This window comes from Protopterus annectens, chromosome 1.part1, assembly GCF_019279795.1.
Source record: "Protopterus annectens isolate FY-2018-M chromosome 1.part1, PAN1.0, whole genome shotgun sequence".
NCBI lineage: Eukaryota > Metazoa > Chordata > Ceratodontiformes > Protopteridae > Protopterus > Protopterus annectens.
The window spans coordinates 338,600,113-338,627,808 of NC_056726.1; the positions used below are offsets into that span (position 1 = coordinate 338,600,113).

The 27,696-nt window shown below is 39.0% G+C and overlaps 1 protein-coding gene across 3 annotated transcripts in view; it reads right to left on the bottom strand.

Moving 5' to 3' along the window:
• The window catches only part of RAB27B (RAB27B, member RAS oncogene family), a 2,233,495-nt gene that overhangs the window by 203,323 nt on the left and 2,002,476 nt on the right, over positions 1-27,696 (bottom strand). For all 3 annotated transcript variants that reach the window (XM_044075084.1, XM_044075069.1, XM_044075078.1), the window contains one exon: positions 27,433-27,604. In XM_044075084.1, the coding sequence (XP_043931019.1) occupies positions 27,433-27,585 (153 nt within the window). In that variant the 5' untranslated portion in view covers positions 27,586-27,604. The remainder of the gene's footprint in view (positions 1-27,432; positions 27,605-27,696) is intronic.

Here is a 27,696-nt window from a genome sequence, read left to right on the forward strand (position 1 = left end):
TCTACCTTTACCTACTATCTGCTTACCTACTAATGTTTCACACTTCCTACCTCAGTTTTATTTATTCCTATCATTTATATTGTAGCTCATCTTACCCATGTCTTATAAGTCATATGTAATGTCTGCTAGTCACATATATTTCATGTGAACTGATTGCACACTAAACGTTTTATACTTAGAATTTAATATCATGTATAATGTCACCATAGAAGAAATACTTATATGCCCTATATGTGCATATTGTTACTACAAAACACTTACTTATAATAACTACGTCTTAAGACATGTAATGTATCTTTGTAAAAAATGTTTTTTTCATACATTTCTTAAATGTATCTGCTGGAGGTTCTCCCCTAAAATTAACTTTGTCCAGTTAGGCTTTCCTGGTCAACAAAGACAAATAAGTTTTATTTATTTATTTTTATTTATTTATTTACTTATTTATTTAAATTTGTTGACCGGGAGTGTCCGACTGGATGTAGGTCCATTTTCAGCGGAGGCCCGGGGAGAAAAGCTCCACAGTAAAATAGACAGTAGTTACATTGGATTACATAGTGATTAACAATTTAACATAGCAATTACTTACAACATATTTACAGATGAAGAACATAGTACATCAGTAGACAACTAGAATCTTTATCTGTGAAGTACATAACAGACATTAACAAATGTAACAATGAGAAGTTCCTGTTGTATAATAAGTACTAGGCGTATGAGCATCTGAGCTTGCTATAATCAAGGTAGTTAGTGGAGTGGAAAGAAAGGTAGTGGTTGGATGGGGTGGATGATATTAGAGTGGGAGTTGCAAGGGCATAGCCAGTATGTTTTTAGGTGTGCTTTTAGTAAAGTTTTGAAGTGGGTGCATGATGGTATGGAGGTAATTGTGGGTGGGAGTGAGTTCCATAATTTGGCTATGGCGCAAGAGAATAGTGCTTCACCAGCAGAGTTATTGGCTTTAGTGATCTGCAAGTGATTTTTGTTGCTGGATCTTAGTGGTCTGGTGGTGCGATAGGGTTGGAGTAGATTCTGGAGGGATGGGACATTTAGTGGATGGTTTACTAGTTTGTGGGCGATTGAGAGTTGATACCACTGAAGGAGGTGAGGGAGTTCAAGCCAGCCCAGTTCAGCAACTACTAAGTAAATAAGTAAATAAATAAATAATAAAACAGGGAGTGCTGTGCCAATACCAATACCAATTTTGATTAGCTTGTTTTGAGAAGATGGTGGTCAATTCGGTCAAATATCTTTGTCAGGTCAAAAAGAGAACACCTATAAAGAGGCCTTTAGCAGGGGTTTGCAGATTGTCATCTGAAAGGAACAAAAGTGCTGCCCTCTAATACATCATCCAGAAAGAATCCATGATGTTTGGAGGACAGCAGGTCATTCTGCTGGATACAGAGAGCTGGGTGTAGTCTATCTTATCGAGATGTTTACCCAAAGTTGAGAGGATGGATGTTTGCTGGAAGTGAGCTGTATCTTTGGGGTTGGTTGCTCTGGTAGGGAATTATTAGAGTAGATTTCCAAATATGTGGCATTATGCTTTGTGTGAGACACAAACTGTACTTGTGGGTGAGAGGAAGACATGGGTGATCTCTTCAGTGGCATACGAATGAAGGGTTTATGTTGTTAGATCAAGCAGGGGTTCTGCTGGGAATATTTTTGAGTACAGTAAAGACCTGCTTAGAATATTTTTTTGTCTGAAGTGGAAGAGAGCAATGGATGGTAGTGGCATGGGTGTGGAATTTATTGAGGGGAGATTGATCATTTTTTTTAAGGAAATCTTCTGGAGAAAGTTTGATCATGCCGCAGTGAATGGTGTTTGTTGAGAGAGTGTCACAAGGAAGTTTTCTTCCTGTAAGAAGGTTAACGTCTTTACAAAAATGTTCAGGCGAATGTAAGAAAGATAATTGTTTCTTTATTTGGAGATTGTTTCAAAATAACTTTTTGGCTAACTTACATAAGGCTATAAAGGAGGCATGATTCTTATTTGTGGGAGGTGGGTATGTTCCATTTTTGCCATAATTCATCCCTTACAGTGTGAAGACGTTTCTATTTGGTGGATAGCCATTCAGTTTTGGAAGATTATGTACCTGTGGATAAGTGGGAAGAACTTGTCTTGCAGCTGGAGAAGAAAGATCATTAGGCTTATGGCTGCTGTATTAGGGTCACTTAGGGAGAGTATATGATTCTTTTTGTATGGTATGAGAAAGTTTTTAGTCTGTCAATGCTAGTGTCAATGTTAGTGCTTGACTAGTTTCTAATATTAGTGATAGTTTTATACAATGATCGATAATTGTAAAAGTAACTGGGCAGTGTTCGCTTAGGGATGGTGGGACAATGCTTATACTGCAGACGGAGTTTGGTATGTTGTCTTCTTCCCCCTCCATTACTACTTCTACTGCCAAAGACTCACCTTCCTTTAACCTCCAACCTATACCCACCTCCTATATCAGAACCCTATTGAAAAAACTCAAACCATCCACTCTATCGGCTGATCGTCTCCCAGCTGAATACCTACAAATAGCATCAGATGTTATAGCCTACCCCATTTCTATCTTAATTAACAGGACTATTACTGAAGGCACAATCCCCTCTCTTTGGAAAATTTCCCATGTCATCCCTCTTCACAAGGGGTTTCCTCCACAGAAACCTCTAACTATCGACCAATAGCAATACTCTCACCTATTGCAAAATTAATGGAAAGATGTGTTCACAAACAACTCCTACATTATCGCTTAAATAATCTTTGTCCAAAACCCAGCATGGTTTCCGCCTCACCATCATAGCACTACCACAGCTCTCCTATCCTTTGTTGACACAATCAACAGCAACCGTAATAACAAACAAATTACTTCTGTTATTTCTTGACCTGTCAAAAGCCTTTGACATGGTCAATCATCAACTCTTACTTCAAACCCTTGATAACCTTCACCTTGATAAACCAGCCCTAAACTGGTTTAATGCTTACCTCTCTGGTAGACAACAGGCTGTCCAGTGGCAAAGTAAACTATCCCACTTACTACCTAATAAAATAGGAGTTCCGCACGGTTCCATACTCGGCCCCCTCCTTTTCTCTGTATTCATAACCGACCTCCACAGCGACACTCCTAATGCCACCTGCATTCAATATGCAGATGACTCCAATGCTGATTTGCTCTGACCCCTCCAGCACGTTGATTTGACCCTCTCAATAACCTCCAGAAAACCACCCAACACTGCTTCACTGAAGTGGAAAAATGGTTTACTAAACGGAAACTTATCCTAAACCCAAAACTAACCTACTACTAATTCTCCCCACTTTAGCCTCTTCTTTAGGCTATACCCTCCACTCCCTAACAATATGACCTTCCATGTTCAGTCCACTAATGGGACCATCATTGAGCCTGTCACCAACACCAAATTACTAGGTGTCACAATCGCCCATAAACTCAAATTTGATACCCACATCAGCCAAACTATAAAACAGTAAACAAGAAACTTGGTTCCTTGTACAGAATTAAGAACTTTCTTATGCCCCATACTAAACTAACTATCAGACAGTGTGCATTCTCACTCTCACCTCTCCAGTATTTTCCTTCCTCAAAAAAACTGAGCTTAACAAACTCTCTGTTGCTTACAACCACATTGCCAGATTCAACTGGTGAACCACCATTGCCTTAACCTAAGAAAACTAGGCTGGTTAGAACTCCCAAATCTTCTTAAGTTTAACCAACTTAATGAAACATTTAAAATTATCAAAGAACCAGAAAACCTCATTGGCCAAACTTTAACCCCTATTCCAATCTAACTAGTCTTCGTTCCTCTAATAGTCTCATGGTACAAACAACTAAATCTAATAATTCTCTATGCCAATTCCATAGGAAAACAATGGAATTCCCTCCCTAATAACCTAAGACTAGCTACCTCTCTTAACCAATTCAAAACTAACCTTAAACTTTTCCTTAGCTCTCATTGGTTATGTCCATGCACTAAACCAGACTAAGTCTTTTGATCACTGCCTTCCTTCTTGCTGGCCCACTAACCTATTCCCTTTCCTATATACTACTGACTCTGTCATAATTAACTATCTTTTCTATTATTTGCTTTCTTTTCTAATTAGCCAATTCAATTGAATGTATACTTTGGCCTTACATGTTTTTGTCCTCCTACAAAATTGTAATTTACTATGAATTCTCAATGTCTGTTGATCACTGTGGAGCTTTTCTCCCCGGGCCTCTGCTGAAAAGGGATTTGTATCCAGTTGGACTAGCCCGGTAAACAAATGTAAAATAAAATAAATAAATAAATAATAATGAGCTTGAGTGTGGAGGATCTATGGTTAGGGTCTTATTGGTTATTTTGAATGAGACCTATGCCTGCTAAAACATTTCCCATGTCAGATGAAAGAGGTTAAAGTTGTGAAAGGATAGCTAAGGTTGAAGTCACCTAGAATGATTATGTTATTATTTTTGGGAGTTATTCAGCATGTTAATGACAAGTGATTTGAGGTTGTTCAGGGAAGAAGGGGTGGCAGGTTGGCTGTAGCATCAGTAGTGGTTTGCTTTTACAAGCTGGAAAATTTAGGAGACTCTGAGGAGTAGATTCCTAGAGCAATGACTTTTGTACTTTTTTTTTTTTGGCAAGCTATTTTCATCCAATTCAGACACAGCTTTGCAAAGGTTTTAATCAGGCTACCCATCATAGTCATAAAGTTAAACTAAGGTTGGTCTTACAAGAGCAATCTGTCTTCAAAGCCATGCTAAACATGAGAGAACCATTTGTTTCCACTCACTAAACCCTCACCCCAGCAAATAAAAAGAAAGCAGTATAGGGTGTCTTGTTTTCCTTCCATTCCTTAAGGATAGTCATTCTGTCTTGTCTCCAGGTTACCCCATTATCTTCACCTACCACTATGGTAGAATCCTATACAAAAAAAAAAATATTATTGAAGAATTTACAGTAGGCCTGATGATTTGGTAAAAATGCTGACTGCTTTGACTGTATATAATACGGCTTGCAATATCCAGTACAGCCTTTGGGCACCAGCAGAGGTGGCCCAAGGTCAACACACTCTCCTTTTCTTTCCATCTTTGACTATGACAAACTTGCAGAAGCCCTACTAAAAGTGCAAACAGATATTTTGCAGCTCCCTGTCCTACTTCTTCAACTTTTGGGAAATAAGAATCTTCTGAAACAGCTTTTCCCATGGTGATAAGTTTTCCCAGTGCCCATACTTTTGTCACCGGTTCATCGCCATCATCATTTTCTTGTTATAAGTGCTGTCAGTTATCTAGTTTTCAGTGCCAATGGCCCATATATCAGCAGCAGCACTGATGCAGTCTCTGGTATTACTTTACCTGGCATTGCTATTATTGCTACTGACAATGCTACAGGAGCCATTTCTGCTCTCCTTGGTAACATTGGCATTGCTATTGTCAATATTGGTTCTGGTACAAGAGTTGCTTGTACTTGAACCATTGCTGGTGTTTCAGAGGCCAGCTTCAGTGCTGTGGATTTTGGCACTGGCATGGGGATTTCTTATGCCTGACTTATGGCCTGGCTTCTATTCAACAGCCTCTTGACTCTTGTCGTTCTTGAGTCAATACAGTCAACATCAGAAGTTATAACATATTCCTATGCTTGCAGTAGTGTGGCATTTAGGCCAGTTGGGTAATTCCTATGGAAGAAAAACAGGGTTCCTTTATCCTTCTGCAGTACCCATCTTTATACAGCCCTTAAACAAAACAAGTTTTACACTCTTCAAATGACAGATCGCTCTTCAGAATACGGATCCTAAAAATTCTTTGCCTTGGGTGAGGCAAATTGCATTCCTATCAACTCACCAGTATGAGATATGAATAACAAGGAAAGAGTAAAGTCACCACACTCCCTCCCAAGAGACCTAAAATTCACAGTACCTGCAGCTGATGCAAAAGTAAGAGGGCTGGATAGCTGGTCCCATAACATTCCGTATTCTGCACTGAAAATGGTCTTATTTTCTCTTAGTTTCATACATAAGGGCTAGCTGCCCTTGTGGGCCATTTTTAAGCCTAGACAATTGTCCTTTTTGTGCTTGAATTAACCTATCCCATTTGGTAGAGACTGGCCTTACCCTTCCCATGGTTAATAATTATATATTACCCCTAATAAGAGTAACTGGCATCGTACCATAGATAATTTGAGGGGATCCATGCATGGGATAACACTTTTAGAAATTGCCTCTCTCCATTAGTAGTACAGTGGGCAGTCCTGGGATAAATTTTTAGTTTCTCTTACATTGATCCAAATTGCACTTGAATATGGACAAGGATGAACTTTGTCACATGTGACTGGGCAGTCTGTTCAAGAGCAGTGGTATCCTCTGTAAGATACACCAGTCCCTTCAAATAAATCTTTTGATGTTGCAGAAGAGGTTTAGATCCCTAGACTGAGTGTTTCTGACCATTTGACTTTCTGATGTGCAGTAAATCCATCAGTACTGGGCTGGCTGATGCCTTGTACAATAGGCACAAGTGAACTCTTAGCATTTTTGCCACAAAATCATTCTGGGATATCCTCCCCTGATGTGGACACCCATAAGAGCACCTCCGGAACGGCTTGGCAGAAACAGGATAGTTTAACTCCCATTACAAAGAAGGCCAACCAAGTATTCTGGCACCATGGTGAATGCTCTATTTGGCTGGAGACATCCAAATGAAGCACAATAGGCTACAACAAGGCTTTAATACCTCAGGGACCAGCCATCCATTCCACATTTGGGAAATACATCTTCATGTCTACTATGTTATCCTTACAACACTTTTTATGGTATATTTTGAACGATTTTACTAATGTTTCTGTGTGACAGCGTATACTGTTAATACTTAATAAAATTGGTCTTTGTATTTGATTGTACAAGTAAATAAAATAATGTTTTTCTGTACTTTGTACCTTGTGCTTTATAAAACATATAGCGTCAGTAGTGTCATTCTGCCCTGGGTCATGTCTGAAAGGGGGCCTTGTACCAGTTTATTTACCCAGTTAGCAAATGTTGCTGGATGTGCCACTTCAATAAAAAATTATTTATTAATGCTGCAGTCTCCAGCAACATAAGGAAACTCTTCATCCAAGCACTGCAAAGTATGGTGGAAGAAACTGTACAGGCTATAGGATCCAGCAATGTCACACCCATGTCCTCTGGGATCTGACTGATGACAGAAAAAAATGAAGATGGCCATTTTAGGCTCTTTCTTCTCAGACCCCCTACTTTCCTGAAAAGGGAGGACAACAGTACCTGAAAAACATGGAAAAACAGAATAAAATCTTGATAGTTATGGGCAATGAGTTCCACCCTCCATAGCAATAATTTAGCTAAATGTAGACAGTTCTGACACATCACACTATGTTCCACCCACAGGCTGACAGTAGCAGTCTCATGGACTTGCTTGTCTGTCCAACTCGGTTAGGGTCACCTTTCACTCTACTAGTTTGCATGGAAAATGATAACCAGGGACAATAAATTAAAGGAAATAGTACCTTAACAAACTTCATTGCCCACCCCAGCCCTGCTCTCTGCTCTTGCCAGATTTTCCATTCTATCAAAAAACAAAACAAAAAGAGAGAGAGAGAGAGAATAAAAAGGAAGTTTTAAACCTCTTTTGAAAAGGAGAAACTCAGATGGGCCATAAAAATAAAACTTAGAATACTATTCCAGATTACTTTTGCTGCCTAAGAAAACAAAATACCTCAGGCCAGTTTTGCATCTCAGATTTTTAAGTGTCTTTGTTGCAAAAGAAAAAAGTGAAGATGTTGCAACTTCATAAATGAATGATACTTGAACCCCTATTTAATATCTTTAATCTTAGCATCTCTACTACCTTCCTTCTTAAAACCTGAAAAACAGCCATTGTAATGCCATTACATAATAGTGGCTCAATCACAGATGCCAGTAACTAGAAACTTATTAGTCTTACTAGCCTCATATATAAAGTTATGGAGCGTATCATCTCAGATCTCAATAATTTGGACATTGAAAATCTCTTCAAATAAGCATTCTTCAATAAACTGGTTGTCATCCGTAACCATTCAAGCTGCCCTTACAAATTGGCCCTTAACAACTAAATGTTTCTGGTGGGCCGGATGGCAGCTACTATAGTGAAGAAATGCATTTGAATAGGTTTCCTTTCTATAAATCCTGGCTTTAAAACATTGGTTTTGTCTATCCTTACTTAAATCAACATCCAAATAAGCAATTCTATCCTGTGAAAAATTGTATGTGAATTTTAAAAATGTACTAGTGGTGTTTAAATAAGTTAAAAAATTAGAAGCCTCCTGTTGGTTACCCTGGAACAGGATAAATATATCATCCAGGAAACATATATAGTATTTAATCTTACTTGTGTATGTAGTTACACCAAAGACATGTTCGTGTATTGAAGAATGCTCAACACTTATGGACATGTTTAAAAAGAGAGGTTATCCTATTTCACTCCTACAAGAAATTTGTCAGGAAGTGAAAAATAAAAGAGAAGTGGGCTTGTACAAAGCAATACTATCAAGTAACCAGAGTTTAGAAACAAATAGTTGTACATCACAGGATGTGACACTAAACGAAAATGGAAACAGACTTATTATTACGTATTGTATAGACAGTTATGATTTTATAAATATTTTAAGGAAAAATTGGGACTTGATAAACATGGATACACATTTACTAAGAGACCCTATTGCTTTCCCTAAAATAGTTTATAGAAAAGGAAAATACTTGAATCTACTGGAAACTCGGTACTCAAACTCTGCTACATTTAACCATACAGGTATGAATAAGTGTTTGTCATGTCCTTACTGTAAATATATGGAGCAGGGAACAAAATTTAGTATAAGATGTTTTGAATACAATACTAAGTACAAATTTGATTGCAACTCCAAGGGAGTGGTATACCTGGCTAAGTGTCATACCTGTACTGCCTTCTATATCGGAAAAACTGACAGAAGGCTTAGGGACAGGGTCTATGAACACACATATGCTATTAGGTCTAACAAATCAGAGAACACATTGGTCAGGCATATTATGAAAAAAACCCTCCCATGGTTTTACTTTTAGGGCTATAGATTGTATTGCCTATGACCCTAGAGGAGGGCCTCTTTCCTTGCTCTTAGAGAAATTAGAATCAAGTTGGCAATTACATACCTTTGCATGTTACCCTCTGGGCATTAATGAAATGTATTCAATTAAGTGCTTAAAAATTTGGTTAGGAGTTGACTATTATGCTGTGTTTAAAATGGTCTATGCATACTATTGTCTTAGAGTGTATTTGACTTTCAGCTTTCCAAGTCAGGTTTTGCTGTTTTTTATTCACATTCACATGCTTTTAAGGTTTATTTTACTTGAACATAAAAACAATAAAAAATAATAAAAATATAAATATACATATATACTGTTAATTTTATTTTTAACTGCATTAATATTTCATAATAGATAATCACTGATTTTAGATCTTTTTATACTATTTATCTGTTATTTTAAAATATTGTTTTGAAACAATGCGTAGATGAGAGTTGTTTAAGTTACATACTTTAGGTTATGAATGAAGGTGGTTGCCACTTTAAGAGAAGCTGATTCCTGCTGATTCAGGAACCAGCTGACTTTTCACTTCCTTTCCACTTCCTATATAGTTCATGTCCTATGTAGTATAATTATCTGAAGAAGTTGGGCTATGTGGCCTGACGAAAAGCGCTTTATGTGATTTTTTGTAATAAACAGTACGTTATTTCATCGTGCTTGCAGGATTTATTTGGGCAGTCGGATACACTGTGGTGCTTCTTCTTTTGGTAGTACGGATCCAGTTTGTTTTTGTGTCTTAGCTTCGTTTGTTTTTCATGGAAGAGCCTACAAATGTACCTGCTTCCCTCACTTCTGACCCAGATGGAGGTATGAATGAAACGGAAGGAGCACTATCTACTTTATCGGCTTTAGTGCTTAAATTATCTAAACAGATTGACGTATTTGCAGCTAGAGTTGACAGTTTGGCAGGGAAACCTATGGCGCCACCTATTACAACAAAAGCACCTTCATTACCATCTACTAAGGAACAGAAACTAGTAAGTCCTTTGTCTAATAACTGTATGGATACACCAGACGAGGACCCTCTTCTCAACATGTCTATTCACCCCACACCGCAAGAAGAGTTGGAATGTGGATGTAACAACAGAGGCAAAGGCCATGTTTTACAAAGAGAGCACTTCCAATGGACCAGCAGCAAACCTGAATTTTAATTTTGACCTTTCTTCTTGGTCAGAACAGTTACCAACTTTTCAGCTTCCTACTTCAGCTCGAACACAAGGTGAACTAATTACTGAAAATGTACAAACTGAAACATTGAATGGCAAACAAACTATTAGACTTAAAGTTACTTAAATACAAAAAACTACATTTGGAACTAGCTTATTTTAAACAATGTATCAGTGAAGGCATAGTTCCAAAAGGTCTTCGAATTTGGCAATATCCTACTGGGCTGGTAGGAGGAGGTTCGGAATTTCATCAGGACTTAATAAAAATGTTTAATAATCATGGTATTGAACTGTTACAACTCATAAGTAAGCACTACCAAAAAACTGCAGAGGACTTACTACAGTAAGATACTAGTTTAGATGGTGAAATAAAGAGAGACAGTGACTTTTTTTTGTTATAAGTATGAATATGAAAGATCGTTTTCTACTATTGACCATTACCTTGAGAAACTAAAAAACAACAAAATCAAAAAACTAAATCGTGATAGGGAAGCCTATGATAAGGGCTTGGCATATCCAGCACCTCCCTTGTCCCAGACAAACTTTGGTAATATTAGGGACCAAAGTCAGGGTACGACAGCAGGGGGAGTTGGAGGAGCTATGGACATGCATGAATTGGACCAATTTGAAGAGGGCTGGACACAAATACCCAAAAAGAAAGGTAATAACAACAACAACAACAATAGTAACAAAAAGTACAAGACTAACTCAAATGGTGTCCAAATCAATAGAGTCAATGCAGCTAACCAGGGTAATAATTTTCATAATGCCCACTATGGTCCAAGAAGCCAAAATGGCTTTGGTAATCAGAATTTTCAAGTTTCTGCCTCGGGGTACAACCTGAGGCAAGGCACGAAGAAAACGTACTACCATCCACACCAGTAACTAGTGAACATACTAATGTGGGGACTACGGACCTTTCCATTGCAGAACTGACACAGCAGGATAAACCAGATGAAGAGAATGCATCTTTAGATGAACCAGTTGTTACTATTGTATATATATCCACTGGGGACTTTAAGATTTTTAATTACTCTGATTTCCATGTTGATACTACTTTAGCTAACTTATTAGCAAAAGGTTTCACTTTTGTTCCTTCATGTAGAACCAGCGTAGCAGAGTTTATTATTGATTTTAAATTATTCATTAGGAAGTTGAATTTAAACTTATTACTAGGAGAGGCACCATCCTCTATCACACCATTTTACATTACTAGTACATTTTGCCCCCATCCCCACCCAGACGTGGCTTTGTTTGAAAAAATATGTATGTTAGATATTTTTCACAAAATAAACAAGATGAACAATGAATACACCACTAGTTTTAATTATAACATCACCAAGGAAGAAAAACAAGCACTTATGTATCTGCAACAAGCACACGTCAGGACCATGAAACCAGATAAAGGAGGGGGCATAGCCATTTTCAACTTGGATGATTATAACAATAAAATTTAAACCATTTTAGAAAGTGACATTTATGAGGAGGTATCAAAGAACAAATTAAACATAGCTTATAGAAGAGTTAGGGTATTTTTTGAAGAATTATTCATTGAAGCAAGGATAGATATGACTGTAGCAAATTATTTACATATGTCGGCCCCAAGGATACCTACTATTTTTAGAGTACCAAAAATACATAAATGCATAGACAACCCACCCATGAGACCATTGGTCGACGCTACAGCAAGTATTACTTATGCTTGCTCAAAATTTATTGACCACACTTTAAAGAAATATGTGGCTCAACAAAAGTACATTTTTAAAGATTCTTGGAAATTTTTGGATAATATAAACCACCTACAACACCAAGATGATTTAAATTTTCTTACAGTAGATGTGAAAGACTTGTATTCATCAATTCCCCATACAGAGGGAATTGAATGGGTGAGTTTATTACTACATGATATGGGAGCCCCTCAGAATGAAATAAAATTGATGGATGAATTACTGGATACAGTTCTTTCTAACAATTACATCACTTTTAACAATAGATACTACTTACAAAAAATAGGAGTGGCAATGGGCTCTCCATGTGGTGGTACATTTGCAAATTTAGTAATGGCCTACTGGGAACACGAACATCTCTTTGGTGTAACTACATGCACAAGTAAGATTAAATACTATATACGTTTCCTGGATGATATATTTATCCTGTTCCAGGGTAACCAACAGGAGGCTTCTAATTTTTTAACTTACTTAAACACCACTAGTACATTTTTAAAATTCACATACAATTTTTCACAGGATAGAATTGCTTATTTGGATGTTGATTTAAGTAAGGATAGACAAAACCAATGTTTTAAAGCCAGGATTTATAGAAAGGAAACATATTCAAATGCATTTCTTCACTATAGTAGCTGCCATCCGGCCTACCAGAAACATTCGGTTGTTAAGGGCCAATTTGTAAGGGCAGCTCGAATGGTTATGGATGACAACCAGTTTATTGAAGAATGCTCAACACTTATGGACATGGTTAAAAAGAGAGGTTATCCTATTTCACTCCTACAAGAAATTTGTCAGGAAGTGAAAAATAAAAGAGAAGTGGGCTTGTACAAAGCAATACTATCAAGTAACCAGATTTTAGAAACAAACAGTTGTACATCACAGGATGTGACACTAAACGAAAATGGAAACAGACTTATTATTATGTATTGTATAGACAGTTATGATTTTAAAAATATTTTAAGGAAAAACTGGGACTTGATAAACATGGATACACATTTACTAAGAGACCCTATTGCTTTCCCTAAAATAGTTTATAGAAAAGGAAAAAACTTAAAGAATCTAGTGGAAACTCGGTACTCAAACTCTGCTACATTTAACCATACAGGTATGAATAAGTGTTTGTCATGCCCTTACTGTAAATATATGGAGCAGGGAACAAAATTTAGTATAAGAGGTTTTGAATACAATACTAAGTACAAATTTGATTGCAACTCCTAGGGAGTGGTATACCTGGCTAAGTGTCATACCTGTCCTGCCTTCTATATCGGAAAAACTGACATAAGGCTTAGGGTCTATAAACACACATATGCTATTAGGTCTAACAAATCAGAGAACACATTGGCCAGGCATATTATGAAAGCACCCTCCCATGGTTTTACTTTTAGGGCTATAGACTGTGTTTCCTACGACCCTAGAGGAGGCCTCTTTCCTTGCTCTTAGAGAAATTAGAATTGAGTTGGCAGTTATGTACCTTTGCATGTTACCCTCCGGGCATTAATGAAAAGTATTCAATTAAGTGCATACTACAACTTAAAAATTTGGTTAGGAGTTGACTATTATGCTGTGTTTAAAATGGTCTATGCATACTATTGTCTTAGAGTGTATTTGACTTTCAGCTTCTCAAGTCAGGTTTTGCTGTTTTTTATTCACATTCACATGCTTTTAAGGTTTATTTTACTCGAACATAAACATAATAAAAATATAAATATACATATATACTGTTAATTTTAATTTTAACTGCATTAATATTTCATATCAGATAATCACTGGTTTTAGATCTTTTTATACTATTTATCTGTTATTTTAAAATATTGTTTTGAAACAATGTGTAGATGAGAGTTGTTTAAGCTACATACTTTAGGTAATGAATGAAGGTGGTTGCCACTTTAAGAGCAGCTGATTCCTGCTGATTCAGGAACCAGCTGACTTTTCACTTCCTTTCCACTTCCTATATAGTTCATGTCCTATGTAGTATAATTATCTGAAGAAGTTGGGCTATGTGGCCTGACGAAAAGTGCTTTATGTGATTTTTTGTTTTTTGTAATAAACAGTACGTTATTTCATCGTGCTTGCAGGATTTATTTGGGCAGTCAGATACACTGTGGTGCTTCTTCTTTTGGTAGTATGGACTTGGTGGTAGACACAAGGTGTGGGCCATTGCCATTGGTGCCACCAACTCATCAATCTGCTCCTAACACACCATGCCCTCCATGATACAGAAATTGTGAACCACTACCATATGAATATGGGCACCATGCATGAGCTGGTTGAGAAGCATCAGCTTCACATGTAGGAGGGTAGGATGCATACAGCTTCCAGCCTCGAGAACACCAAGGTGTGTGGCTTTGGGAATTTTGGCTACAGATACCTTCCAGCGACAAACAGGGAACACTGTGAGCTTATCCCAGGCATTAGCTTCAAGGATACTTCAACAAATATCAGTCATATGGACAGTGTATGTGGTTCTTATGCACCAAAGAAGAGAGAAGCAACACCACATAGGCATTTTATGACACAGCTCATTTTCCTGAGTTACTGAACATGCATTTTTCATTAACATAAATAAATACATCAATAAATCAATTAGTACTCATAACCAGCACTTATTACAATTGCACCTATGCTGCAATAAAGGTCCCATTTGTGGAACAAGAACAACAGTATATCAACCTTAAGTGGTTCCACACCATCATCTGCTAGGTGGTCTGCAACACACAGGGTATAATTATATAATGTGTAAACATAACATCCTATCAGTGCCCAAGATTCAGACATCTAGCACACATGCAACATGTTTCTGTGGTTTGTGTGAGGTTAATTATTTGTGATGCTAGATAAACCCTGGAGCCAAGACCATGTAACAGAATATATACATGACTGCCCTGCCACACACCTGAATTACTTTTACCAAATGTGCTCAGACTGCTAAAGGCCATCTTTGACTGTCCAGATACCTCTGGTAGAGTCAGTAAGATATTTGCAGTTTGTGCACTATTACACAACATGGTGCTTGCAAACAGATACAGCAGGTGAGAGACATTTGGAAGGAGGAGGTCCTGGCATTAGCAATGGACAAGGTACTTGATGAGAAGCCTATGAAAGAGCTGGCTGAAGGGGGGTGATTATGCAAAGCAGATGCAGGTACAGCATGCTATAGCACTAGTTAAGGGGCAGTGTATTTTTCATAAATATGGGCCAGATTAAACATAATGTACAACAGTAATGCATTCAATACAATAATCCCATTGTGCTACACCATGTATGGACTGGCCACACTGTGCATCAGACACAAGCTACTAAGATTAGCAGAACACAGAGTGCAGGGCAGCATTGTCTTCATATCTACAGTTAGGGAGGGCCATGGTAACAGCTCTCAACTATGGGCAGCATGTATGTTGGGTGGGGGAAGGGATACTGGATATTGCTGTGTGTGACTATGTGTCCCATGGATGGGTGAGTGTGAGGAGTTTGGAAATCAAGTCAAAAAGATGGTGGTGTCACCATGGCCCTGTAACTGGAAAGAGATGAGCAGTACTAATGGGTTTGTATGGGCGTGCATGGACACAGTTCACGCAGATGATGCAGCACTGTGCTGGGATCTGATGGACAACAAAGACATCTGCAGAGAACTGTGTGTCAAGCATGCACGTCCACATCCTCAAGGTCTTCTTCACCTGGGAAGGTCACAGGTACAAGCCACAGCAGACAGGATGGAGTGCTCCATGTGTTCAAACAGAGTGATGTGCTATGTGTGGTCTCAGCACAAACTCTTCATCTGCATCTGTGTCCAGAGTGTCCTACAGTGCCCTCAACTCTGGCTGGAGATGTGGCACTGTTGGCAACATGGGAACTAGATTTGCCCACCCCCAATTATGGTAGGCTTCCCCAATAGAAGTGGAGCTGGACTAGCCAAATGTAAGGAGGTGGTCATGATAATTTGCCACAGATGGACTTCTGCATCACAGATACTCCAGCTTTCCATTATGCTGCATAAATAGACCAGGACCTCCCACAGGTCATCATGTAGACCATTTACAGCCCTGACCAACCCTGCTGCAGCTACAGTGTTCTCTACTAGGCCCTGTGTCATGGTCCTTCATAAACAATAAGTAGACACCACAGAGACACTCAGCACAGAAGGGGTACTGTACTTATTTTGTTGCTGGCCACCAGGTTACAGCCTTCTGCAGGATTCCTCATGCACAGTGGAGCTGGCAGAAATTAGGGATGACTGTGTTGCTGGAGAATGGGGTGCTTCCTGTGCTGATGTGTCAGTCATATCCTGTCCTACTACAGCACCCTAGGACCAAGGGGTAGGTTTCACAGGCACAGGAATGGATATGGCTGTCATATTAACTGTCTCTCTAATGCCATCTGACACCTGACTATACTGGACTTGTCTGTCATCATCATCGGACCCAGCACATTCCCCAACATGGAGAACTTTGCAATGCAGCATCTGAGAAAACACATATGCATACTCAAGTCTATAAATGCACATTTCTCCAACACTGCAGCCTAGTGTAGGTAAATCTCTATAACACAGTGCTATAGAAAACCTAACGTAAACATACCTTGTTGACTGATGCTGCAGCTGTTATCCCAACATGGCTGTAAAAAAGAAGCCATGCCTGTTAGTTGTATCTCCCTGAGATACAGGGAGAGAGTACAGATAGTCCTACATGTTACAACATACTCACCCAGATTATTGTCAACCAATATTTGAGGTGCTTGAGCAGATATGATCTCAAGTCCAGTATGGATAGCAGAACTGTCTGGTCCTTTAGACAGAGATGCCAGGAACTCAATCATGTCTGTTAATAATGTTTCTGTTATCAGACCTCCACCTTTGGCTCCTCTGCTAGGTGTTGCCTTGCTGTGTGCATGTGCAATCATATCAGTAACCCTTCTACTAACCTGTTAATGGGTTCTGTTTTGGCCACTGACTACACTGATTTCCTCTAAAAGGGCCCATCAGTTATGTTCAAGAAAAGCCTTGTCTAAACTTGCATAGAGTATCAAACGACCATGCCCACTGATGGCCTACGATGTTATTCTCCACCCAAGAGAATTTTCCCTTCCTGTGTCTATCAGCATCAGGCATGACTATGTATAATATCAATGAAATATATAATATAAACTGGTGGCATATCCTACGTAACGTACTCAAAGCTTGGCATTATAAGAATATGCCCAGTGCTCATACAGTCTGAGTTATATATGGCCCATGATGTGACACAAGACACCTTTATGGTTGCCATCTTTGTGGCAGTAGTCAATATGGACTAGCACTGGGGGTTGTTCTGTCATGTGGCAGGGGAATGAACCACCCTGCAATGGAAACTGTGCAGTCAAACATGGATATCTGATGCAGTTCATGGGTTCTACATGTCTATGGGTTACAGCAATACATTCACTGCCTCTTCCTAAACAGTAGATATGTCTAAGTGTCATTAAATATAGAATGTTTGTCTCCTGAAATGTGCAGGTGGTATAAGCCTCGCACTGCAATTGCTTGCCATTGTATGACAACCACTCTGACAATGACATACAAAGTGAATATAAACTACAACATGTGCAACCATACAGCCTACTAAACTCTTACGTGACCTCCGACGTTCGTGTTTGTGCAGCCCAGCAGTAGGTTGAGGACAATGCCAGAACATTCCTCTGAATGTTATTTTTATCCCCTAGTAGTATCCAGATAAATCTTCCTCATGGGTATGTGTTGAGCCAGTGCCCCAACAATTCCAACTCAAACATACAGCAGTATGGTACAGATGTAGTCAGAGAAAGCTGATAAAGGCAACAGAGGCCTTATGAGCATCCTCTCATAGAGTAATCCCTGAGGCAGACAAGGCATTAGGGTTTGCTGTGAACCCCTTGGAGCATTAGCAGACTGGCAGGCTTAGTCAATGATACTTTAGTTCTTCATTTACCTCCACTTACAAAGACATTCACATGTTCTTCCCCACTGCGACTGCATATCAGAGGAGATGACTGTACAATGTATGTGGAGACACTACTCACATTGTCACTCAATAGATGGCTGTGGACTACAAAGTCCACTGTAATGATGTCCCTTGCAGATGCATGTGACAGTTCCACAATAGAAACACATGCAGCTAATGTGTGACATTCCCCTCAACAAACTACTCCTACTCAAAGGTCTCACACAGAGTACTTTTCACCTCCCTTATAGGAAATCACTGCATGTAGGACAGCATATGGCAGTTAGTTAGAATCAAACAGAACAATTCACATAAGACAGATAGCAGTGAGTAGGCCTAATACAGCCATCAGTCTAACCAAGGCCTATGTCTCTCACTACAACACACCTCAAACCTTCCTGTAATGTAGATGAATCAGTACAAAGCATGACTTTCAAGTACAATGCCATGTCAATAACTCCTGCTCCTGGTTCACATTACCTCCAGACAGAATACACCTGCTGTCAGCTACACCTATCACCTCACCTATCTATACAATGCAGTTTCAGATAGTTCAATAAACAACACAGAATTACAACACATGCAGAAAGCACTAAAAATAATGTGCAGTCACCACTTCCCAGTCACTTGCCTCACACAAATTCTTTATAACTGTAGAGTTTCAGAGTCTCAGTCTTACAATAAGTCTATAGGTTACTCAGTAGCAACTATTGTAGTGTGATGAACATACTAATGGCTGCAGCTGCTTTTATAGTGGAATTTCAAGACTCCTATTACTCTCAGCCTAGTTACAGCAAATGTTTCTGAATCACGTTTTTTTCATGTCATGCATTCCACTGAGGAATCACTACAGGGGTTGTTAAACACCATGCACTGAGATGAGTATTTGAGAAGCACAGCACAAATGTGTGAATGGGTCAATGACTCCAGTCAGACATGGAGATTGTAAGATTGTATTATTATGTTCTGCAGAGGCACTAAAGTGCGGAAATGAAACCATACATGGGCACTGTGCTGCTCCTATTCTTTTTACTTGTAGTTCACAAACTAATATCATCCTGTTACACCGTGCATAGTCATACTAAGCTACGGTGGCACTCTGACTCGACATACTAACAAAGTGCCTAAAGGTGTGCGTCATATGTCAACAACAGTAATGTGCATCAACACAAGAGAGCTAATATTTCTCTACAGACTGTGACCTCATATATAGCTGTGGTTTCTGCCCTTAAAAGACATTTTTTGTTCTGTACCTAATGTACACAGACTGTTAGGACTACCTCTTGGGGGACTCTTACGAGGCTCCTCAGTATGATGTTAGTGCATGGCACAGCCTTGCCAGGGCATTGAACATTGCAGCTGGCAATGACCACTTGGACAAGCATTGCAGGAACCCCTATAGTGACCTGAAGACATGATATCTTGTCCTTACATGACAATGGAAAGAAGAGATCTGACAGAGTGCTGCTGAGATTTACAGTTAAGTATGCAAGGCAGTGTCCTGAAGAACCCTTGCAGGACACTTAATTCATAATGCTGATATTTCTTGTTAGTGTGTTTCATATCAGGAGCAAATTATAGAGAACAAACTTGTATATCAGAGGAGGATGGAGCATCTCTCCAAATGCAGGGTTAAGTATGACACATGTCATCTTAAAAGAGGAGGTTTGTATATCATAGCAACATTGTATTACTCACTGCTATAATTCTGTAGAAGTAGTTGTAACACCCATATCTGACTACTCCATTCTGCTTGATTCAACCTCTAGGTATACGGTGGTATGCTAACTCATATACACACTGGACATGCTCAGGGTAACTGCACATTCCACGTTTCCAGATGTCCAGCTCAGCATGTCCATAAATCATACCACTGCCACATGGTGCCTAACATATAGTACTGTTGGCCCAGTACCACGCTGTGGACACAGCTGGAGGTCCTATAACATGCATTGTGTGCATCCCGTCATATTGCATGAGCACTGTTCCTCCGGTTGTCTTTACATGTGCAGTTTCCAAGTATCATACCCATACCATTTGTAAATTACAACAGCTCTGTCCAATAGTACACATTAGCTCACATTATGGTGATCATTCACCTTATGATGGCAGCTGCTTATGTTATCACCTCAGTCTTGCTTACCTTTGGTATACCACACTGGCACTTACACCTGCTGACCTTCATATGTAGCAACACTGGCCATATCCACATGGAATGTCTTTTTCCCTGTCACATATGACATACCCACAAGGGCACACCCACATACACCTTCCATGGCCTCTTCTGGCCAGCAGTCCCATCCTGATATTAGTGTCACCTCCTCCATGCCATGGGGTAGAACATTACTGCACCCATGCATGCACCTCTTCCAAAATGAATGTGTAACATTCTATACCTAATCAACATTATGGCCCCTGGCATAATAGCATACTTAGCAGCTGTTTAGTATAGCTCTAGATATCAGCAAGTCTGATAATCAGACACTGACATGATAGCAATTTGTCTTCTCTCTTTCTATGCTGTTATCCAATACCTTATTTTATTTTATTTTTTATTTGCCTCTATGAATGTTACTATTTTCTACAGTGTCAGTCACATGTTGGTGAAGTAGGCACAACTGTATGTCCATCTCCTGCTGGCTCACAATCTGCCTCCATCAGGTGAAAGGGGTGTGATCTGGAGGTGTCCTCAGTGGCCTCTGGCAGTTGATCACTGGGGGAGTGTTGTAGTTCCCCCTGGTGACACAGTTTGTAGGTTGCAGTTTGTTTGTTTGTTTATCTGTCTATCTATTTATTTATTATTTGTTTACCAGGGTACTGCACTGATCTCAAGGGACCATTTGCAGGCACAACTGGTTGAACAGGATCACATAAGAAATGAACAAATTATATTTAAAGTATATGCTATAAAACATATGCATATTTACAGATGCAAAAATATGCTACAACATTTAGTTCAAGAAGCAGTTTACAAAGACAAAACATGGATGGAAAAATGAAACTATGTTTAGCAGAGCTTTTTGGATAAGATGTAGCCATAATGACCGAGACGGCCTAAGTTACACGGACAGCAGCATATCATTATATACATAGAGAGGTATGAAGACATCAGAAGAGACGAGTAAGAATAGCTGCAGGAAAGGATACTGTGGGGAGAGGACAGAGAAATGGAGAGAGACAGGCATGCAGAGGGAAGGCAGGTGGGAAGGGAGGAGTGTAAGAGATGAAAACAGATGAGGGGGATGACAAGATGAGATATGAAAAGATAAAATAGGAATAAAGGTATGTGAGAGAGCTTCAACGTTCATTTAACAGGATCTGTATGAGAGCAGCTGCACTTCGTTTTGGTGTAGAGGTGCTCCTTGAGCTGTTGTCTGAAGTCTGAGTACTTTTGGATGTCTCTGATTGAGAGTGGAATGGAGTCCCATAGTTTTGATGCTAGAATGGAGAATGCATGGTCAGTACAATGAACTTTAGTTTTTGGAGTTAGTAGGGTGGGTTGAGATGAGAGACACCCCTGAGTTTACATGTGGTTGGGTTTGGTGAAAAGTTTAAGAGTGAGAGGGAAAGATGTCTCAGTAGAAAGGGCTTTGTGAATTAATGAGCCTATTAGGAGGTTGAATCTCAAATGTACTGGCAGCCATTTAGCTTTGGAGAGAGTTAGGCAGTGATGTTCATTAATGGCAGAATTAGTAATGTACCGGCAAGTTTACTGTAGATGGTTTGCAAGGTGGTGGAATTTTTCTTTGAGACTGCGGCTATTATTGGGAGTCCATATTCAAACTGAGATCAGAGTATTCCTTTGCCTGTGGTAGGTTTGGCTGACTTGAACAGAAGAGTTGACAGTTTGTTTGCTCAGAAAAAAATTGCTGATCTTTTTGTGTGTATTTTGAAAGCCTGTGAGACTTCAAGAAGTTAACAAGGGCGTTTATCAATGAGTTACTAGATGCCTGCATTGGCCTTCTGAAGAAGATTCTTGTTGATTTGTAAAGTTATTATGCTGCCTGTATTTTCTAGTCTACCATAAAAGTCAGAACCCAGTGGGGAGACAAGAAATGGTTATGACTAACCTCTATCTGGCTTATGCACTACAATCAGGAGGTGTAACCCCAGTCTATCTCCCCATCATGGTGTTCCCCATCCTTATGTGCCATCTCCCTCTCCCCTCTTTGTCATCCAGTTCTCCCTTTCACTATTTCTCTTATCTCTTTCAGTGTGTCTGTCTATCCATTGTCAAGTCCCCTTTAATTCAGCATCCCAACTGGTTGTCTTTGTCTGTGCATTGTGCTTGTTCACAACCCTCTGTTTCCATACTTAAGCCTTCTTTTTATCCACTGACTTAATATTACATCTTTCCATATCTGCCATGTTTGACAGAACAAATCATCTGTCCCCCAAAAAGGAGTATACCCTTCCTGTACTTCTCTATATTCACCTGCTTTTTCTACTTCCCGACTTTCCTATACTCCCACCTTCTACCTATTTTGATGAAAACAACTTAAAAGGGACATGGCCATGAGACAGTTCTTTTGCCTTACGGCAATTGTAATAGTGTCACAAGGTTGTACTTGTGTACAAGCAAACTAATGTGAATGGAACATGTCCACTATTGCTGCTGAATAATTCCCTAACTGTAACTACAAAATAATAAGGATTTCTTAAATAGTTAACAGCTAATGCACTATATCTTTTTTCTTAACTGAGAGTTACCTTTGAGCCACATCACAACACTTGGCATCTCCACAGGAGCCCTTGTGTTGCCATGTTAGGTATGTTTCAGAACTCAAAGTAGTCTGTATGTGTGTGAGTTTGTGTATAAGGGAGAGTACAACAAGATACCAGAAAAGCCATTGAAATGCATAGCATTCTACTGTTTTTCAGCAGAAAGATCTCATCCACACGTAGGCTAAACATTGCTATACTTTGGGTTTAGCTTTTTATTGCTGACCTATGGTTCTCAAATTAAGTCAACTTATGTGGTGTGGCTCTTAAACTAATTTCATGGGCTGATTGATGCCTGAAATGCTTTCAAAGTACAGCATATCTACTCTGCATGAAGTAGAAAAAAAATACTTACAGTGAACCTTGTGGACAAGCCAGCAAAGCAATATGAATACCTACTGACAGTTATTTCATTGCTACACAGAAGAAGGTGTACTATAAAAATGTTCTGTTGATCAACAATTTACATCTGTCACAAAATGTGTCATATGAGAAGCACACAGGAACCCAGCTCTCCACAGATACATAACACTAATCCAGGGTTGTTGTCCAGTGTATATGTGGTTATACTCTTGCACTACTGATTGTTTGTTAATGGGGTACACTATTTCAGTCAAAACTCAGGTGCAAGAAGAACAAAAAGTTAGCTCTAAGTATAAGCCAGCTAAGTAGTTTCTTATAAGATGCTGCAGCACAGACATGGATGGATCCAGGCATTTATCATGTAAGTCACAGAGTAAAAATTAATGTTTACATTGCCAGCATTATTAACCATACTCTGCATTAAACACTGCAAACAACATAACTATCCAGAGTGAGGTAGGAATTTTAGATCAGTGGCTATCTAATTAAATGGTTCCTGTATAATCATTTTAATTTAATTCCATATATAGGGTTATTTATGACATAGACCACAGAATTAACAGCACTGAGTCATGGTGGGGAGGCAGTAATGGTAGACTTACATTTCTAAAACTCTAGGCTACTCCTGAAGGCACTGGATAGTGGTACACGCATTCATTTGTAGTGTTAGCTGAACACCTCCAAAACACTTAATGCTGAAAGGATGCCCTCAAGATTCTGCTAGGATCCATGCCCTTTGGGCTGTTCAAAAAGCTGCCTATGAGGGCATATATCTGAAATGTCAAGTTCTGAGGCATTTCAACTAAGGACGCTCTGTTCTGCTGTCATGTCTACTATGGGTCAATCTTCTGTATAAGTCTGGCATTTCTGAGTTTCTTGTAGCTACACTTTTATCCTTCTGTGAAATATTCACTTTCTTAAAGATTTGCTTTCATCGAGTATAATGTGTGTGTGTACTTAGTTCTGCACACACACACACACACACACACACACACACACACACACACACACACACACACACACACACATCCTCACATATTGCCTGCCTGCAGTTTTTGTTTATCTTTAAGTAGCTGATTTACTTAACACTGTCTAGTTAAAGGACCTGTCTAAAACAATGTACAAAGTAAACAGAAAAAATGACGTATGTGATTTTGCACAAAGTGGTAGTAGTGCAATGTTGTATTTATACAATTAACATGATTACTGTATGATTCTCTAAGGTTGCCCTTGTCAATGTATTTTTGTTAGCTGTCAGTTATACCTTATGGAAGGAATATATGGAATTCTACAGCCGTTTCTGTGGTGGGAGTATGACGCACCCCTAACTACAAACACAATATAAATAAAACAAGGACACAAACACACAGACACACACACACACACACACACACACACACACACACACACACACACACACACACACACACATACATACACACACACACCTCCCATCTCTACCTTACCATTATTTTCCACATAACCTACCTCTACCATGATGTCTGAACATGTCTGTACTGCGTAGTGAAGGAGCAACTGGGCTAATCTACACAGTCAAGCAATTTCCTGAATTGTTTGGCACATAGATGTCTTCCCCTATGACAGTTCTGGGGAGAAACAGTACATGGCTAATTAGCATATGCCTCTTTTCCTGAGTGCCACACTGCTATATATCATGACCATGTAGAAAGCCCAATGAGGTGTCACATGTCATCATGTTAAATTACCACAACAGAGATGGCTTTCAATTGAAAAGGGTACTGCAAGGTGTACACCTAAAGGCAACCTTTATTAATTCAACCCACTGTCTCTCAACCATTACTCTTTTGTGTAGTTCACACTGATTGTCAGAAGTGTAACTAGCTGTTTTTGTACCTGGTGCCATCTCCCCCATCTGGCACCCTTCCAAAACAGGGGCAGATGACCTTTTCAATTCATACTAGCTTCACTAGTGGGGATTATGCTATCACAGTCCTCTATGGGTTTGGATTTATGTAACATATCTTTGATTTAATCTTCAAAATGGAAAGCAAAGGGTGAGTGCCATGTTGGGTGGAAAGCAGGGAAGAACACCGAGTACTGTGGACATAAAAAAGGACAGAAAAGAGCTACAAAGGTACCATCAGTATGGGCTCATGACCAGAAGGAGCTGTCAGACAAATCTAATCCAGTTATATGACTAGTTTACAAAAGAACTTGATAGGGAAGTACTACCAGACACAGTCTATCCAGACTTAATCATGGCTTTTGACTTGATCCTACACAGGAGGCTAACCAGAAATGGGAGTGATCAGGGATAGGACCAAGACAGATGAAATGGATCCCTATACGTATAGCTATATCTAGGTCATGTGGCACAATGGGCAGATCCCCAGGCTGGCACTCCCTCCAACCCAAAAGCAGTTGAGGGTTAAAAAAACAGTCTTCACAAAGCTGCAGGGGAAAATGTCTTCTAATCTCTCTTCTCTTGTTTTGATCTCCATTTACTATTTTTAGAAAGTTCTTCCTCATTAGTATAATAACAAATAATGCAAGCCCTGAATGTGCAAAGAATAGTGTATAAATTCTGCAGCAGAATGGATTATGAGAAGTGGCGTTACATTACTCAAGCATTTATATAGGGGGCAAGTCTTTCTCCAGTCGCAAAATTCCTTTCAGGTATATTTGATAACTCCAAGGTTTCCATGGAGCTGTGCGTATACTCTGAGATACAGGAAGCTCAGACTGAGTACTTATTCTCTACTGCACTATTACACTCACTGTTTTGAGAATTACAGTTATGCCCATAACAATTACAAAAGGGCTCATTTACATTCTACATTTGAACTGTGCTGTCCTAAACACTTTTTGCAGTACAGTTGCACTACTGTTTTAATTCTGCCTGTATCGGTCATGTGACAAGGACTGCACAGCACGACATAATAACTCACCTGGATTTTTGCATGGCTCTAATAACAGGACTGTTTACAATGACTGTTATTTGACTACCCAAAAGGATTCCTTTGCTGTGCTGAAGACCTTGCTATCTTGCTTTGTTCAGAGAAAAAAGTGTATATGTTTGTGTGTGCGCTCATGCATGTGTGCCCACATGTGTGTGCACTTTTGCAGACAGAAATACAAATTTCTGAGGAAAAATGCAAAGGATGCACCCATTACTCACAAAGTAGTATTAATGTTTTTTTTTGTTCTTTTTGTATATTACTTTCAAGACTTTATCAGATGTTGGTTGTTACATCTATGGCCACTAATTTTTTTAATGTCTTATTATATCTGATTTATTCCATCTAAAATGTTGTACTTTTTGTATACTACTTTCATGACTTTATCATCAGATGTTGGTTGTTGCATCTATGGCCACTAATTTTTTAGTGTCTTATTATATCTGGTATATTCCATCTAAAATGTTGTTGTTGTACTTTTTGTATATTGCTTTCAAGACTTTATCATCAGATGTTGGTTGTTACATCTATGGCCACTATATTTTTTTTAATGTCTTACTATATCTGGTATATTCCATCTAAAATGTCATTAAGAAGCAAAGTCCACCATGTTGTTTTACATCACTGGTTATATTTGGTCTTCTGTTTTGGTTAGACCTATAGATATGTTGCTTACAAACAAAATATTTATTGTCTATCTGTAGTTCTTGGTCAGCACTATCCTCGAGTTCCTGTAGTAATATCAAGGCCTTCCTGTGGTTCTTGTATATCAATAAGTAAACAGATAATGGGTTAATCTGATAAGCATTACTAACCTCAACTTGCAGTGTTTATCATGCCAGACCAGAAATTTATAATATGACAGAATACTGAGTAACTGTAATAGAAGAAAAGTCTAGCAAAATATGCAAAAGTTACATCCTTACTATAATGATAGATCTGCTTTGTCAGGTCCATCTCCATCACTTCCAGGAGTAAGACTGCCAGGTAGCTAGTCAGTTTGGTCTGAAAAACTTTTCCAGGATGCCTTACCTTTCCCTCTTACACATAATCATTATTGACAAGGGCCACCTGTACAAATCTCAAAAGCCTGCAAGTTGGAGCATCCACAGTATAAAAATCAAAGGAAACCAGAAAATTAGGCTCCAAACAGGACAGCATCTAGTGACCCCTAAGCAGGGGCAGGATGGCAGGAATTGTCAGGGAGATAAAACTGCCAATGCAATTCTATTCAGCAACCAGCTCCAACAATCAGCTGAAGAGATGTAGTCAGGGGCAATTAGAACTGACGATTGTGAATAAAATGGAGGGACTAAGTCTAGGAAAGTTATATAGGCCAATAAAAACATGTGTCAGTCAGTCCCACAGGTGAAGAAGATGAAAGTCCAATCAGAAGTTAGACTGTTACACAATTACTAGCAATCTAAAAAATGACAGCACGACTGGACCTTACTAGCTTAAGATAAATGAAACAAAACTCACCACTCTTTTTTCCCGAAAATCGATTCCCACTGTCGTGATAAATTTGGGGTTGAATTTATTGTCTGTGTACCTATACAGTAAGGTTGTCTTTCCAACTCCAGAATCCCCCAGGGCCAGGAGCTTAATTAGATAATCATAGTCCACATCAGTCATAGTGGTGACTGTAATGAACCTGCAAAACAGACAAAGAAAATCACTGCTCTAGCAACTTCTGTCATCATTTAAGACTCTACACAGCATTTGTGACAAGTAGGAAGGTTTACA